Raw genomic sequence first — 17,127 nt, 5'->3', positions numbered from 1 at the left:
TGGAGCAGAGAAGGAAGAAATGGATCATGCAGATAAGGCAACATACCTCAGAGGGAGCAAAGTGAAAACCCAGTAGCAAAATATTAAGAAAAAGGAGGAGGAGATAAAAGGAGCAAAATGCCAGGGCAGGCTTATGGGGATGTGGAATTCTAGTAATATTGTACAAATTAAAATCAGGAGCCATCTGAACACAAGGGAAGCAAAGTGGAGAGGGTAGGAAAATGTATAGCCTGCAGAGGAGAGTTCTATTTAATCTCACGTGTGCGTTCCTGGAGATACCTTGGGCCAGAAATAAAACCGAGCTTTCTTATCCCTTCAGAAAAAAGTGGCTGGTTTGCTTTCCCCCACTTTCAGGTAGGATCGTTGCCCTTTGGGTGCTCTGAATGGGGATTTTAGCAGAGGGGCGTGTTGATGTTGGGCCTTCTAGCAAGGCACACATAGAAAGAAAGTCAAGGCAGCTGTTTTTCTCCCAGCTCCTGTGCTAATTGAATCAGGAGTCTCCGTACCTCAAGCTGACCGGGGCGTGGAAGCACATCTTGAGATTCTTGTTCCATGCCAATTAGAAGAGCATGACAGTCTGCTTTATTCCCAAGGGCTGTCCTGCTTTCCAGTGCTACCGTCATGGTAACACACCAGAGTGGGCGAACCGGATCCACCAACAAAGCATAAAGTCGTTTGTGGCACAATGGATTTCTACCGGGGTTGGAGGACGACAGGTGTGCTTTCATCTTTCTGAATGATTTGGAAAACTGAAAGAGCACCTGGTGCGTGTTGATAGTGAACCATAAAATGGCTCTCCTATGCCTATATTCTAACTGGTTGGTTCTGCGTTAGCCCCACCCCTTTTCCACAACCCCCAATCAAATTAGGGGGGCAAATTAGAGCAAATAAGCCTTTGGGCTAAAAGGGTTCCCTTATCTTGCTCTAATAGAATACAGATAGGCTAGAAATTAATATCAGAGCTTAGATGGGTTCAATCTCTCCCTTGCTGTGTTTATCCAGTTTTTATATAGATTAGTGCATGCAAATGATGCATATAAATGAAGCTGATTAGTTATATAGCAGCCTTTCGGTATTTATTTATTTATTTATTTATTTATTACATTTCTATAGCGCCCAATAGCCGGAGCTCTCTGGGCGGTTCACAAAAATTAAAAACATTCAAAGTATAAAATGACAGTATAAAACCATAGTACAAAATACAATATAAAAGCTCAACCAGATAAAAACAGCAGCAGTGCAAAATTACAAATTTAAAACACCCAAGTTAAAATTTATTTATAGACAGTTAAAATACTGGGAGAATAAAAAGGTCTTCACCTGGCGTCTAAAAGCATATAGCATAGGTGCCAAGCGAACCTCCTTAGGGAGCTCATTCCACAGCCGGGGTGCCACAGCAGAGAAGGCCCTCCTCCTGGTAGCCACCTGCCTCACAGGTGGCTACCAGGAGTACACAGTGTTTTACAAAGAACAGGTGTGACAGGTCCCTATCACCTTTAGGTACATGGTGTTTTACAAAGAACAGGTGTGACAGGTCCCTACCGCAAGTGGCGTACAGTCAGAAGAAGGGGGGGGGTGATGGAGGAGGGTAAATGGGAAGAATGTTGTTATTTTGATTACTCTTCTGTCCTTCCCTTATCAGGTTTTTTTAGAAGTCAGGTTTAGTATTGGCCCCGTTCAGAAGTCACCTTAACCCACGGCTTTAACCATGGGGGTTAAGCCAGAAAGCCGGGCTGTGTCCAGGTATATTCTAACTGGATATTCCAACAGCCAGGCTGTGACAAAAAGCCTTATTCACCGTGGTTAAAGCCATGGTTTAAGGTGTCTTCTGAACACGGCCCGGCTTCCTGGCGTAACCGCTGTGGTTAAAGCCGTGGTTTAAGGTGTCGTCTGAACGGGGCCATTATCAAGCTGTTGAATGTATTCCAGTTTGGAACGGGAATTACATGACATGAAGCACCTTGCCTCAAACTATTTTTCCTTTTCCTTTAAACTGACCTTTAAGGTGTTCCTGTCATAGCAGAATAATAATAATAATAAAAGGTGGGGGGAAATAGGAAGAAAATACTGAGTTGACCTGTACATATTTCTTCTTGTTCATTTTATACCAGCATCCAAAGGAATGTCAAAACCTTTTCCCAATATACTTATGTGAGTTAGTGAAGTTGTCGGTTTTATGCACTCAAGTGCAGGGCCTCTTTATTTTTATCTCAGGTTAAGAAAATCTCACACTTCTTTTCTGTAATGTGGCCTGTTGTGTGGTTGAATTTAGCTCATTCTTGTTAATCACTCTGTTTCACAAGGACCTCGTTGCAAACTGGCAAGGTGTCTGAAATGTCCACATTTGTCTGTGTGCTTTTATTGGAGAAATGCGTAGCCTGGTTTTGAAGCTTTTACTGCTGAAGAGCGTAGGGTTGCTGTGAAGTTGGTTTAGGTTATGTAATATTTGACTTGACTAAAAGTAGAAGTCACCTCTGAGTTGCATCTATAGCTTAAGGCTGCAAAAAGCTTCACCCAAAAGCCATAGCGGCTATTTTATTGAAGTTCATAAGCAGTAAGGGAAGGAACATTTTGTCTTCCGCTAGAAGATTAGTGATTGCTTGGTTCCTCTAAGGCAGGGGTCGCAAGACTTCAGGCTTGCAACATGTATTTCGCTGATGCAAAAAATTAATAATACACTGAGAATTAAAAAAAAAAAAAAAACTGAACCCATGAACTTTTCTATACCAAAATGGAATGGAGCTCAGAGTCCTTCCACACAAAAGTCAACTCCAGTTTTCTTCATTTCAATATAATATGGTGGCCAGGGGCATGGGGATCATTTTGTTGTTGTTATTGTTAAACAATTGGAAGACAAAAATCCTTTACCAACAGGAAAATAAAGCCCCCCCCTCTCATCTTGCTCAATATTGTATGGACGTTTAATCGCCATGTTTTCATAGAATCATAGAATAGTAGAGTTGGAAGGGGCTACAAGGCCATTGAGTCCAACCCCCTTCTCAGTGCAGGAATCCACCTTAAAGCATCCCTGGCAGATGGCTGTCCAGCTGCCTCTTGAAGGCCTCTAGTGTGGGAGAGCCCACCACCTCCCTAGGTAACTGGTTTCATTGTCGTACTGCTCTAACAGTCAAGAAGTTTTTCCTGATGTCCAGCTGGAATCTGGCTTCCTGTAACTTGAGCCTGTTATTCCGTGTCCTGCACTCTAGGATGATCGAGAAGTGATTCTGGCCCTCCTCTGTGTGACAACCTTTTAAGTATTTGATGAGTGCTATCATGTCTCCCCTCAATCTTCACTTCTCCAGGCTAAACATTCCCAGTTCTTTCAGTCTCTCTTCATAGGGCTTTGTTTCCAGACCCCTGATCATCCTGGTTGCTCTCCTCTGAACGCACTCCAGCTTGTCTGTGTCCTTCTTGAATTGTGGAGCCCAAAACTGGACACAATACTCTAGATGAGGCTTAACCAGGGCTGAATAGAGGGGAACCAGTACCTCACGTGGTTTGGAAGCTATACTTTGGTAGTGCTGTATAAAATGTTCCATCTGTACATGCTCCACCTCTTCCATTTCTGCCTGACCATCAAAGTTGATTGTAGAAAATAAGGTATTTTGAACATTATCCCTTGAACAATGCATGTGATTGTTTAAAAGAATTTTCTCACTTGTGGAGTTTGTGACCAGCCTCTGTCTGTCAATCGGATCTTACACTGAAGTACACCAGAACACATGGATAAAAAAGTAGTGTGGCACATGGTTCAGAGGTCCTCTCAAAATATATTATCAGTATGTATCTAGATCCCTCACAAAACTAGATGCCACCTTAGAGTAAGATTAAATTCTTCAGTCTAGATAAAGGGCAGAGTTTTCTGTTTCCAGAAATCACTCTCTCAGACAGTATTTGTCTTTTATTTCTTTCACTATAAAAAATATCCGCTTATACATGCATAGCTTGAAATACATGTACATGCAAGAAAATGCAGTAGTAGCAATTGTTAGTTTCAAGCTTACCAAGATGATTGATAGGAAACCTTGTAGGAATAGCTGATCCAGAAAGATAGCTCCATCTGTTGCATGTCCCAATTTGCCTTTATAAACTTTCTGGAGGCTATCAAATATATTTAAATTATTTTACTTAATTTGTTTATGTTCCATTAGGTTTCATTCCTAAGGATACATTTCTATTCTTCTTCATGGTCTCTGTGCATTCACACATATTGGCTCTGAGCCTTGCTTCCGGAACTTTCTATAGTTGAGGAAAGAATAGGCAAGAACCCCAGAGATATGTGTGTTAGGATGGTTGGGGGCTGGGTACCCACCTATTTTTTCCCTCAGCTATAGAAAGTTCCGGAAGCAAGGCTCCATGCAGTTGCAGAGCCCATATGTGTGACTGCATAGATGACCACTCAAAGAACCACAGTTACAGGTAAGCAACCTGTCTTTCTTAAATCGCTTGTGCCTCAGAAATATCACCTCTTATCACGATAAATGATTATAACATCATTTTAGCATTCCATGGCATGTTACAGTCACATGTGTGACATGATAATTATTTCTTTGACTCCATCCTATCTTGTGAGTATGAGTTCTCCAAACATGTACCTTGTATTTATGAATTAAGAAGATCCTTCTTGTTACCTCAACTGATCACATTCCTGTTTTTATGATCCATTTAATTGCTTTTAGGATTCTGTGAGGGTGATGTCACTATAAAGCAGTGGTTCCCAAAGTGGGTGGTGCCACCCCCTTGGAGGCGATGGGATTGCATAGGGGGGCGTTAAGAGGCAAAGGGGCAGCAGGGGGGCGCTAAGAGGCAAAGGGGTGGCAGGGGGGCACTCGAAGTGGTCTTTTCCAAGAAACACCTCTCCAGAAGGTCTTAGAACCCAGGGACATTTTTATGGGAGAAGTTAGTTTGGTCCCAAGCCATATAGGGGAAGAAACCACACATGTATTAATACCGTTTAAGAAGAGTCATTTCAACGGTGAATTGAAATATTTCAAAAGCACCAAAACGCTCATGAAGAGACATACCCTGCTTGGTGTGCCCCGCCACGCTGGCTGCAAAACAGAGGTGTTCGCTCTCTTTTCCCTTCCTCCCTCGGCAAGCCTGCGGTGGGTGCTTCGAATTTTGAATAAATATTCAATTAATTGTTACTGTTTTGAATTTTGTTATTATCTTCCTTAGTGGGTCGTTGAAAACCGCTATTCTGAATAATGATTTTTATAGTGTAGGGTAGGGGGCACTGGGTATAAATTTGTGGAACCAAGGGGGTAGTTACTTGAAAAAGTTTGGGAACCAGTGCTATAAAGCTAATATGAGCACTGACCCCATGGCTCCCCAAGTGCAAAACCTGGCACCTATTGTCAGGATTCCTTTCCTATCACTAATGAGTACCAATGAGCTAATCATCAATTACAAATTGTTTGGTACATGTTTCCCACCTTGTAAACCTCACAGATAAGACAAGTTTAATTACTCTTGTACCGGGAGACTGAGTTATATTGAGCTTTGGAATTCCGTATTTTGATCCACATTTTTCTTGGAGGAATCTAATTATTGAATTTCTTGATTAAGTAGCTTCAGCAAAGCAGTGCAATATGGAAAATTTGCCCGATTTGCCATACCCTTCTTCCCCCATGGGAATTCTGTGATGTGTATGCTCAAAGGAATTCTTTTCATGTGCCAATTCCTTTCTAAGTTTTTCTAGGAAGAGAAGTTCTTCTTGGCGAGACAGATTAGATTTTATAGCCAACTTTTCTCTTGATGTAGGTGAATCAGCAATTTGTGTGGATGTGAAGAAATTTCTTCACATCCAAGGCTCTCAATCCTTCTAGTAACATGAAGTCCCACCTTGTGAGGTTACATTCCATAAGTAAATGAATGCCTTTGAAGCCCTCTCCAACAGAATCCCTCTGAAAACCTTGGAGTACTTGGAATTGTGGTAGATCACAAGCTGAATATGAGCCAACAGTGCGATATGGCTGCAAGAAAGGCAAATGCTATTTTGGGCTGCATTAATAGAAGTATAGCTTCCAAATCACGTGAGGTACTGGTTCCTCTCTATTCGGCCCTGGTTAGGCCTCATCTAGAGTATTGCGTCCAGTTCTGGGCTCCACAATTCAAGAAGGACGCAGACAAGCTGGAGCGTGTTCAGAGGAGGGCAACCAGGATGATCAGGGGTCTGGAAACAAAGCCCTATGAAGAGAGACTGAAACAATTGGGCATGTTTAGCCCGGAGAAGAGAAGATTGAGGGGAGACATGAGAGCACTCTTCAAATACTTAAAAGGTTGTCACATAGAGGAGGGCCAGGATCTCTTCTTGATCCTCCCAGAGTGCAGGACACGGAATAATGGGCTCAAATTACAGGAAGCCAGATTCTGGCTGGACATCAGGAAAAACTTCCTGACTGTTAGAGCAGTATGGCAATGGAACCAGTTACCTAGGAAGGTTGTGGGCTCTCCCACACAAGAGGCCTTCAAGAGGTAGCTGGGCAACCATCTGTTGGGGATGCTTTAAGGTGGATCCCTGCATTGAGCAGGGGGTTGGACTCGATGGCCTTATAGGTCCCTTCCAACTATACTATTCTATGATTCTATGATTCTACTGGCAGCATTCTAGCTTCAGAGTGAGCCTGAGCCTGCCTGATATAACTTTGCCAGCAGTTGCTGCCAAAGCCTTTCATGGAGCAGAGGTGAATAACCTTTCAACCGCTGCTCAGAACATCACCAAACCAATGAAAGGCACACCTTCTCAACAAGCGTGAATGACATACATCAGTAGTTTTCACCAAAATTTGAAAGAAATAAACCATCAGATAGATTATGGATGTTAAGATTCAAGTTATTAGCTCAACAGGTGTCGTTTCTATAAATACCGTATTTCTTCAATTCTAAGACACACTCCCCCCCCCCCCCATATAAACGTCTCTAAAAACGGGGTGCGTCTTAGAATCGCGGGTGCGATTATTATTCTTAGAATCAAAGCTTTTTTTCTGTTGGTGGTACTGAAATTAGTGTGCATCTTACAATCGATGGCATCTTACAATCGAAGAAATACGGTAGTAGAATTTTGGGGCTTATAGTGGTGAACCCCCCTTTTTTGCGACTCAACTAAAGGGGCAATCTCGTACACCTTTAATAACTGATCTCAGAGGAACCTTGTATTGAATTTTGCACAGCTGCTGAAAAAAAAATACATCCAGTTGGATTTAGCTCAAATTTGAAATTGCTGATCTTTTAATAAAAATATGTAAATTCTCACTAAAATCAACCTCTGTGCCACAGGATTGGAAAGCAGCCAAAAAAGGGTTCGAGGGGCCATTCAGGAAATTACAGCTGGTTAGCTTGACATCTGTTCCACGTACATTGATGGAAAGCATTGTTAAAGATCGAATCATCAAGGGTATAGAAGAACAAGTCTTGCTGAAGAAGAATCAGCATGAATTTATATGGCTTCAGCAAATGCAAGACTTGTTTCAGAAATGTTATATAGAGTTCTTTGTGGGTTGAACAAGTATGTGGATGGCTTGACTCAGTAGACATTTTATACCTGGACTTTCAAAAAGCTTTCAGCCGAGTCCCTCACCTGAATTGGCTCTGGAACAAACTTAGGCCATGGCTAGACAAGGGGATTTGAGGGTGACGATCTTGTGATTTTATGATCACGAGATCGTCTCCGTCGTCTACGCGCCGCACGCAACGTCCCAGGAGGAAGAGGATGTCGCGCCCGCCATTTTTTTGTTTTCAATCGGAGAAGAGCGCACGAGGGTTCATGTGCAAAAAGTTAGTTTAAAAAAATATATTCCCTGCTCGCCCACCCCACGCCCGATGGGCACAGAGCTCCTGATGAACTCTGTGCTCCATGCCTGGGTCCCGGCTCCTTGCAACCCGTGATGCCCAGCCACACGTTCCGCGGTCTTGGGAACATCCCGAGACCACGGGAAAAAGGGGTAAGGCGATATCCCGGGCCAAGGGAGGGATCATCCCTCCCTTCTCCTGGGATGCCCTGTGAGTCATGTGGACCCACAGGGATGATCCCTTGGCAATCACTGGGATATCGCCTGGTCTAGCCATGGCCTTAGTAGTCAAGGGATAGGAGGACAGGTAGTCTTATGGGTGAATAAATGTCTAGATTCTAAGATCATCTTCAGTAGGCCTTCTCTAGGAGCCTGCACCAAAGGAAGTGAGTTGGGGGTGCTACTAAGAATAGGATTTCTTCTGTTGTGGCATCCTGGTTGTGGAATGAGCTCGCCTGGCATCTATGTTGTGGTATTTGCAGCGCCAGGTGAAGATGTTTCCCCCCCAAGTGTTTTAGTCTTTTAGTTCCGGTTTTAAATCAGTTCCTGTTTTCTTAAACCTTTGCACTGCTGCTAGGTTTTCTTTCGGTTTATATTTTTCATTTTATATTGTAGTTTTAAACTTCTGTATTGGATTTTATATTGTTATTTTAAGATTTTAACTGTTGTGAACTGCCCAGAGCTCTTTGGCTAATGGGTGGTATGGAAATGTAAGAAATTAAGAAGAAACAAAATGGAAGGCAGGGAAGTTCTTATGCACTTTTGTGATCGTCTAACATGCTGTTAGAGACCAATGCATATGTGTGTGTGTGTGTGAGAGAGATCTCTGATTAGCAACTTACTGCTTTATCTGTACATTTTAATAATAATTCTATTGGAACCTAGCTGGTTTCTAGGAAGGCTTTATTGCTCCATACTGACAAGAGTTAGAAGTATCTTCTCATTGTATAACCATTAAAAAAATAGACCTACTTGCAAGCTTTTTGTTTTGTTTCCAGGGAAACAAGCTGGAAATACTTGAGGTCGATGCAAATACGATCAACAGATGTGCCATTCATTTATACAGGCCAAGTGTCACATTTATTAAATACAGAGTAGCCTTCTCCAAACGGCTGCTCTTCAGATGTGTTGGACTGTAGCTTCCATCATCCCCAACCTGCATGACCAATGGCTGCGGATGATGGAAGTTGCAATCCAATACGTTGAAGAGCACCGGGTTGCGGGGAGCTGGTCTAGAGATAAAAACGCAAAGGAGGCCATCGGGTCATGACCGTCTTTTGTTTGCAGGAATTCTTAGTCTTCGTGAAAATGTAGGCTGGTAAGCCATGGGCTCATCTACACCAAGCAGGATATTGTGTGGCGCAGAGCGTGTGGCGTAGAGCGGTAAAGCAGCAGTTTCTGCAGCTGAAACTCTCCCCACGGCCTGAGTTCGATCCCAGCGGAAGCTGGTTTCAGGCAGCCGGCTCGGGTCGACTCAGCCTTCCATCCTCCCGAGGTCGGTAAAATGAGTACCCAGCTAGCTGGGGGAAAGGTAATAACGGCCGGGGAAGGCAACAGCAAACCACCCCGCTATAAGGCCTGCCAAGAAAACGTCAGTGAAAGCTGGCGTCCCTCCAAGAGTCAGTAATGACTCAGTGCTTGCACGAGAGGTTCCTTTCCTTTCCTTTCCTAAACCATGGGCTCATCAACACCAAGCAGGATATTCCACTTTGAAAGCGGTATATAAAAGGCAGGAGCCACACTACTGCTCTACAGCAGTATTGAACTGCACTGACAACTGTTGGGGCCCATTGACACATATCATATACTGCTTTCATACCACTTTCATAGTGTTATATCCTGCTTGGTGTAGATGTGTCATGGGCCCCAACAGTTGTCAGTGCACTTCATTACCACTATAAAGCAGTAGTGTAGATCCTGCAGTGCACTTCAATATCACTATAAAGCAGTAGCGTAGATCCTGCCTTTTATAAACCACTTTCATACAGCTTTCATAGTGGAATATCCTGCTTGGTGTAGGTGAGCCCCTATCTCCTTCCTGAGAGATAGTGTATTCTCAGTCCTATATTAAGAAGTCGATGAACTTGAAAAATCTATTTTAAGGTGTTTTATTCTGTTTTTATTTTATTTTATCTTGTACACCGCTCCGAAATTTTGAATGGGGAGCGGTATATAAATATTGTAAACAAAATAAATAAATAAAAACCTGCTGAAGTGGTGGTATCACAAGGCTAAATGATTGCCTCTGGTTCCTTAGATTTGTGAATGGGATGAATGGTCTTTTCCCTAGAGAAATAAGGGGCCCAGCAAACGCTTTTTGAAAGTCTCATGGGTGGTTCTGCCACATGTGCTGTGGTTGGTAATGCAATCTGAAGTTTGGTAGAACTCTGTGTTTGCAGGATTGCAGCCACAACTCTGATCTTTACTATGATCAGGAGTCTTGCAAAATGGAGCTGCTTTCAAAGGGATGAGCCTTGGACCCTTGCAAGTAAGAACGGGAAAATGCAAAACAGCTGCCTGTAGATGGAACTGATTTTAAAACAACAACTACAACTTTGGCTTGCCTTTAGAAAACTAAATGAAAGTGTTACATAGGGCTACCTTTGTGCCTAGTCCGGAAACTTCAACTAGTTCAAAATATGGCAGCCAGGCTGGTCACCGGTACACCTAGGGGGGACCACATTACACCAGTTTTAAAATCTCTTCACTGGCTGCCAATTAGTTTCCGGGCAAAGTATAAAGTGTTGGTTATCACCTTTAAAGCCCTACATGGTTAGGGTCCAGGCTACCTGCGGGATCGCCTTCTCCCCTACAATCTGCCACACACACTCAGGTCCTCTGGGAAGAATCTACTTCAGTCTGCCAAAATTAGGCTGACCAGTATTACCCAGAGGACCTTCTCTTCTGCTGCTCCCAGACTGTGGAATGGCCTGCCGGAGGAGACTCGTCAACTTAACAGTCTACTAGCATTCAAGAAAGCTATAAAGACTGATCTCTTCTGGCAGGCCTATCCAGTGGAATTTTAAGATGTTTTTAAAATGTTTTAGGAATTTTTTTAGGATGTTTTTAACAATGTATAATGTTTTAATTCAGTTTTATGTGTTTTATCATTTATTGTTGTTACCTGCCTCAATCAAAATGGAGAGGCGGGTAAGAAATAAATTATTATTATTATTATTATTATTATTATTATTATTATTATTATTATTACGTTAGCTGCTGCCCGGTGTGAGATAAAAAAGGGACAAGAGAAGAAAAATAGCTATTGGAGGTGCCCTGGCAGCAGAATTAACTGTCCATTCGAAAACGGCATAATTTTAACATACCGTATGTGCTTCAATTTTTAGCCTTTAGATTGGGCATAGATAAAGCTCTCGTGGCTTTATCTACCATCTTGTTCAAGATTTCATTGGATCGCTTCCTGACTATTGCTTTTCCCATTGAAATGTTTTCTGTCCAGTAGAAGTAAATATACAGGTGTAGGAAGAAAAACGCAGGGCGCGGATCTGAAGATAGTAAAATGTTATGTCCTGACTCATGTTAGTAGAACTGCTGAATCTAAAGAGCTACTCATGTAACTGAAAAACCGCCTAGAATTCTATTACAAGGAATCGTTTTCATTATGCAGTTCTTTCTGACAGTAGAAATTCCTTGATTTGCTTTTAGCATTCTGTGAAGCATAAGGGAGACAAATTATAAATGAAGAAGTAATGTACCGGTATTCCCCGCTTAACAGCCACGTTAACATAATGTTGGGTAGATTTTCAATTAACACTTGTTTCTCTTCGCCCCCTTTTTTTGGGGAAGAGTGTATTGTAGTGTGTCTTCGTGTATATGTGTACCCTGCTATATTTGGACATGAGCTGGAATGTGTTTTTCCAGGCAGTGTGAATGATTCCATGTTTAGGTTTAATGCGGGGTTGGCATTTGGCTCTTGAAATATTTGTATCGTTTGGTGCGTTTTTCAAAGGCATCTGATGAATTTTGAACCTTGGGCAGGCGTGGAAGCATTTTTTTCAATTGACCTGTCTATTTCAGCACTAATTTTGCCCAGAAATTGTGCACGCTTCTGCTTCCTTTCTTTTCACCGCTGCGCAGTTGAATATGCGCTCTGCGTGGCTGAAGTACCCCACCTTGGTGGGGCTGTAGGTGAAACAAGAGAAGGTTTGCTGGATCTTGCTCTTTGAGCTAATGGCACTTTCCTATGCTTGCATTTCATCAAAGCTATGAAATGGCTGAAGATCAGCTTCTACTGAGCATGCTCCAAAGTGGAAACAGCACCCATAGAGGGAGGTAGAATTGTGAATGAAGGAGTTAGAGGCCTGGAAGGAGATTTCCGTCTTTCTCCAGACAGAACAAGAGGTAGGGTGATCTGGCAGTTTCATTCTCTTGCCAAGGGGGCTGGAGGAGGGTCTCTGCCACGGGTCTAAATGCTTCTTGCAGTGCTGGGATCGGTTTTAAAAGCAGCAAAGCGAACAGCCGACACTAGGTGGCTTTTGAATGCTTCCTGCTGAGATGTGCATGGAGGACTTAAAAAACAAAGATCTTTTTGCTGACCTGTAATTCTGTATCGAGCAAGGACCTGCCTAGTGTTTTAGCACAGGAACTGACAACCCGTCTTGTGATGTGTCCTGAATTGAGCCTTCCTTCTCACATGAGCTGTCCCCCTGGTCAAAGGCTTGGAAGTAACTTAATTTCAGTTTCACACCAAATCTGCTGGCAGTTCTACAAATGTGGAATGCCGCCCTAATGACATGCTTTTCTTCTGCCTATGTGTCTTTTGTTTATGATCTGGGTACCATGCAAACTGTGTGTGTGTGTGGGAAGCCATTCTGGAATTGCAAAGACAAGGGACAGTATATCACAGTTATTTGTGTGCGGCCTTTGGTTGGTGTGTTGTTTTTGTCGTTATTTTTTCTGATTGGCAGATTGGTTTAAGGGGAAAACTGCTGTGACTTACTTGGTCATAAAATGACGTCTGTCATGAATGGGTTTGTGCTATAGTACTGAACTGGAAGGGGAAAAGGTAATATAAAAGAGGGATCTCTTACTGCAGGGCTCAGTTGACCTTTCGGATTGTGCCGATCTTGGCTTGGTGTTTTGGCTTCGCAGAGACGGACACACAGTACGACTTGCCAATAGGTTGGCCTTCTGGATGGTCAAAAAAAAATCTCCCACCTAAAAGTGTTGCTACTTGGGAATAGGTCGCTTTGGGTTTCTGCTTTCTGGTTTTGGTGCCCAAGTTTGTAACTGCTGCTTAGAACTGTTGAGAGATCAGCTAAACTTGGCGATTTATATCATGCAAGCATAGTGCAAGATTCGAGAAGGCTTGATATGAAAATTCCTGGTGTGTAGTCAGCATTCACCAAGTTGGATTTCAGGTTTAGAGAAGGTTTGCCTTGAAATAAAGCTGGCAGGCACTCGCCTATTTCTGGCAGGGCTGCTATACTTTTCATAGGCAGAAGTTCACCAGCTGAACTTCTTCCTCGAATAGAGCAGCAGTAATTGGGATAGGGAAAGATTCACCAACTTTAGGGTGACCCTATGAAAAGGAGGACAGGGCTGCTGTATCTTTAACAGTTGCATAGAAAAGGGAATTTCAGCAGGTGTCATTTGTATATATGGAGAACCTGGTGAAATTCCCTCTTCATCACAACAGTTAAAGCTGCAGGAGCTATACTAGAGTGACCAGATTTAAAAGAGGGCAGCTTTAACTGTTGTGATGAAGAGGGAATTTCACCAGGTTCCCCATATATACGAATGACACCTGCTGAAATTCCCTTTTCTATGCAACTGTTAAAGATACAGCAGCCCTGTCCTCCTTTTCATAGGGTCAGCCTAACCAACTTCATTTTTTTTTCTTTTGTAAGAGGCATTAAGACTTTTGCTCGGAAAGGTTGGCACAGGGTTTATTCTAAATATTTTTTCCCCCAACTCCAGAAGAAGCCAGTGCAGTCTCCCATTCCCAGTGCATGAGGACCTCCCAAAATATTTGTAATGGAAAAAAATTAAAATATGAAAGAGGGAAGAGTAAATGAAGATGATTAGAGAAATGCAGAGAGACAGGAATTATGGCACAACTATGTAGTCTTCTTCTTTGCTGCTATGTGCCATGTTGTATACCTGCGTATACTGTGGATATGTTCATGAGTTAATGAATGCTTTTGACTAGTCAAGCAGTTGGCCCCGATAATCTACGATTAGTATAAGGTTATTAAGATTGAAAGGAAACAATAATCTACTTAATGTTCTGGTCCTTTTCTCATTTTTTTAAAAATTCTATTTCTTTTAAGAAACAACCTTGTTGCTTATTAAAATCCATATTCCAAACTGCACAAAGATTTAATTTCAACTGCACCTTTTTCCCCCCAACTGCAAAAAATGTGTCCAGCTGCACATTTGAATAAACCCTGGGTTGGCAACTCTTAGCTACCCTATTTCTTCGATTCTAAGACACACTTTCCCCCCCATATGAACATCTCTAAAAATGGGGTGCGTCTTAGAATCGCGGGTGTGTCTTAGGGTTTTTTTCCCCTGTTGGTGGTACTGAAATTAAGGTGCGTCTTACAATCGATGGTATCTTACAATTGAAGAAATAATGCTGACACAACTGCGTTGTGTTGTTATGTAGCTGAACTACTTTGCGGAGTGGTGAAACAGTCCATTATCTGGATTATACTACATGGGAGGGGGCAGATTCAAAGGATCAAAGTCTGCAGCCATGAGGTGATTCCCCCATAGATGTATTTGGCGCTCTGTAAACAAGGGCAGATGTAAGGAAGTCTGTGAAGACAAACTGGACCTGAAGTTAATGCAAGAGGTCAGATGTGGCCTGTGGAAAAAGATGGTCGTTGACTTTTGATTAACTTTGCCTTCCAAACAGTTTCTGCGCCACATTTTCGTAGACGTTCGCTTTCACGAAGCGAGGACTTGAGGGGAGACTTGATGCTAAAATTGTATCGAAGCCGTTTGTTTTTTGCATGAAAAAATTAGATTAACCTAGGGTGACCATATGAAAAGGAGGGCAGGGCTCCTGTATCTTTAACAGTTGCATAGAAAAGGGAATTTCAGCAGGTGTCATTCGTATATATGGGGAACCTGGTGAAATTCCCTCTTCATCACAACAGTTAAAGCTGCCCTCTTTTAAATCTGGTCACTCTAGTATAGCTCCTGCAGCTTTAACTGATGTGATGAAGAGGGAATTTCACCAGGTTCTCCATATATACAAAGGACACCTGCTGAAATTCCCTTTTCTATGCAACTGTTAAAGATACAGCAGCCCTGTCCTCCTTTTCATGTGGTCACCCTAGTTAACCCGTCTTGCCCTCTGCCACTTCTTTGCAGACATTGGGATTTTTCTCCCCTTTGAAAAAAAAAAAAGCTGCAATTCCCTCCTCTGTGTTTTTCTCCTCATTATTTGGGGATTTTTTTTTATGAAGAGAGGGCATCTGTTTTGCAGCACTGGCTGGCAGACCATCTGTGTGGCCACTTTAGAATTAATAAAAGCTGCTGTGGCCATCCTAAGGTATTGGGGTGTGGGGAGGTTGGGAAAAAGCAGTTTTTGTGCAAATATTACAAAATCAAAGGCCCAGAAGAGAAGGCAAGTGAAAGAGATGCCTTAGAGTACAAGAGAATTGGACATGAGAGTCACTTCTAATGTTGCACGCAGTGTTTGTGAAAGGGCAGCAGAAACAATAGTGGACAGAGGCAGCCATTTTGATTGCCTCCTTCACTGGCAGAGTGAAGATCGCAGTCAACATGGCTATGCCTGTATCTCTGATTGTTTCCATGTGCCCCTTCCTCCCAGGTAGTAGGGAAATGAATTCCCTTGGCTGAAGAAAAAAAGACCCATTGATTTAAAGCCGTGTACTTGAGGCACATTCAAAAGAGTATGCATGATTCAGAGAGTCTCCTCTCAGGCAAAGACTTATTTATATAGTTGCAGCTGCTCCTACAAAGGCAAGAAATGTCATTTTCAGATTTTCAGAGCAATATTCCTGGCGGATGAGTTCTTGTTTGCTCACACTTGCAAAATGGATTTTTTTAGGAATGGTGGAAAATGCATACTTTTGCTGTTGGTTTCAGATTTATTCGACCGGATTAGTCTTTGTTCAGTTGATACGTGCGCATTTTGTCTGATTAAAGTAGAGCATTGTCTTCAAGGATTTTGTACACCAGCACAGAGATTAATATGGATGTTTTCTTAGGCAGAATCTGTTAGGTATTGCTTCAAAACATTCAGATAAATGGGACACAAGCATGCTCAACTGTGTCCTAGTTTATGCTCGGATGCTTTCCTTTTGCCACCATACTTTTACATTCCTGGCAGACGAAAAGATTAAGCAGATGCAAATCTTGACTTAATTTTGACTTAATTTATAAAATGTCTGGTCTTGGCCTGAAGCACAGACGTTCAGCAGATCCAACTCAGAACATTTTTCACGTACTGGTCTTCAGCCTGCAAGACTCTAGAGCAGTGGTTCCCAAAGTGGGCGGTACTGCCCCCTTGGGGCAGTAGGATTGCATAGGGGGGGCGTTAAGAGGCAAGGGGGCGGCTGGGGGGCGCTCAAGGTGGTCTTTTCTGTACCAGGAGTTTTGGTTACAGAAGGCAATTTCTGATCGCTATCCTGCAGTATGGAGAGGGGTTCAGAAGCTCCTGGTTGCATTTCCAACATCATATTTGGTGGAATGTGGTTTTAGTGAGGTCTGTCTACTTCTCTCCAAGCAAAGAAATCGACTCCAGATTACTAAACGTGGTGATTTAAGACTCATGTTAAGTGACTTTAAAGCAGACATTGGGAAAGCCCTAAACAACTTGGGACCAGGATACCTGAGACAGCGCCTTCTCCCTTACCAACCTGCCCGGTCTCTGAGGTCATCCGAGGGCCTGCTCCTGGTGGTTCCGCCTAGATCCATCCTCCGATTGGAATCCACCAGGGGAAGAGCCTTCAGCGTGGTGGCCCCCCTCCTGTGGAACTCCCTGCCTCTGGAGGTCAGGCAGGCACCAACTTTGTACTCCTTTCGGCGCCTCCTGAAAACATCTTTATTCCAAGAAGCCTTTCTTTAACATGCAGCCTTGGATTTCTGTGTTGTTGTTTTTTGCTTCTTTTTAAATTTTGTTTTAACTGTTTTATTCTGTTTTTATTTTCATTTTACCTTGTACACCGCTCCGAAATTTTTTCAGTGAGGAGCGGTATATAAATATTCTAAATAAATAAATAAATAAATAAAGAATTGACAGAATAGTGAGATACTCTACCCTAATTACTAAATGTGATATCTAATATTCTTGCTAAATGACTATCAGACTTTGAAAAGATGATATCACTGGATCACG

At 42.6% G+C, this 17,127-nt stretch overlaps 1 protein-coding gene across 4 annotated transcripts in view; it reads left to right on the top strand.

Annotated features, from left to right (window-relative positions):
* The window catches only part of EHMT1 (euchromatic histone lysine methyltransferase 1), a 144,774-nt gene that overhangs the window by 25,217 nt on the left and 102,430 nt on the right, over window positions 1-17,127 (top strand). The window contains exon 1 of one of the 4 annotated variants that reach the window (XM_063144768.1): window positions 12,041-12,152. The exons of the other annotated variants lie outside the window; for them this stretch is intronic. Within the exon in view, the coding sequence (XP_063000838.1) occupies window positions 12,096-12,152 (57 nt within the window). The 5' untranslated portion in view covers window positions 12,041-12,095. Of the gene's footprint in view, window positions 1-12,040; window positions 12,153-17,127 lie in introns of those variants that run through there. 4 annotated transcript variants of the gene reach the window in all.

The sequence above is a fragment of the Elgaria multicarinata genome, chromosome 19, assembly GCF_023053635.1.
Source record: "Elgaria multicarinata webbii isolate HBS135686 ecotype San Diego chromosome 19, rElgMul1.1.pri, whole genome shotgun sequence".
Classification (NCBI taxonomy): domain Eukaryota; kingdom Metazoa; phylum Chordata; class Lepidosauria; order Squamata; family Anguidae; genus Elgaria; species Elgaria multicarinata.
This window is presented reverse-complemented; position numbering and strand designations above follow the sequence as displayed.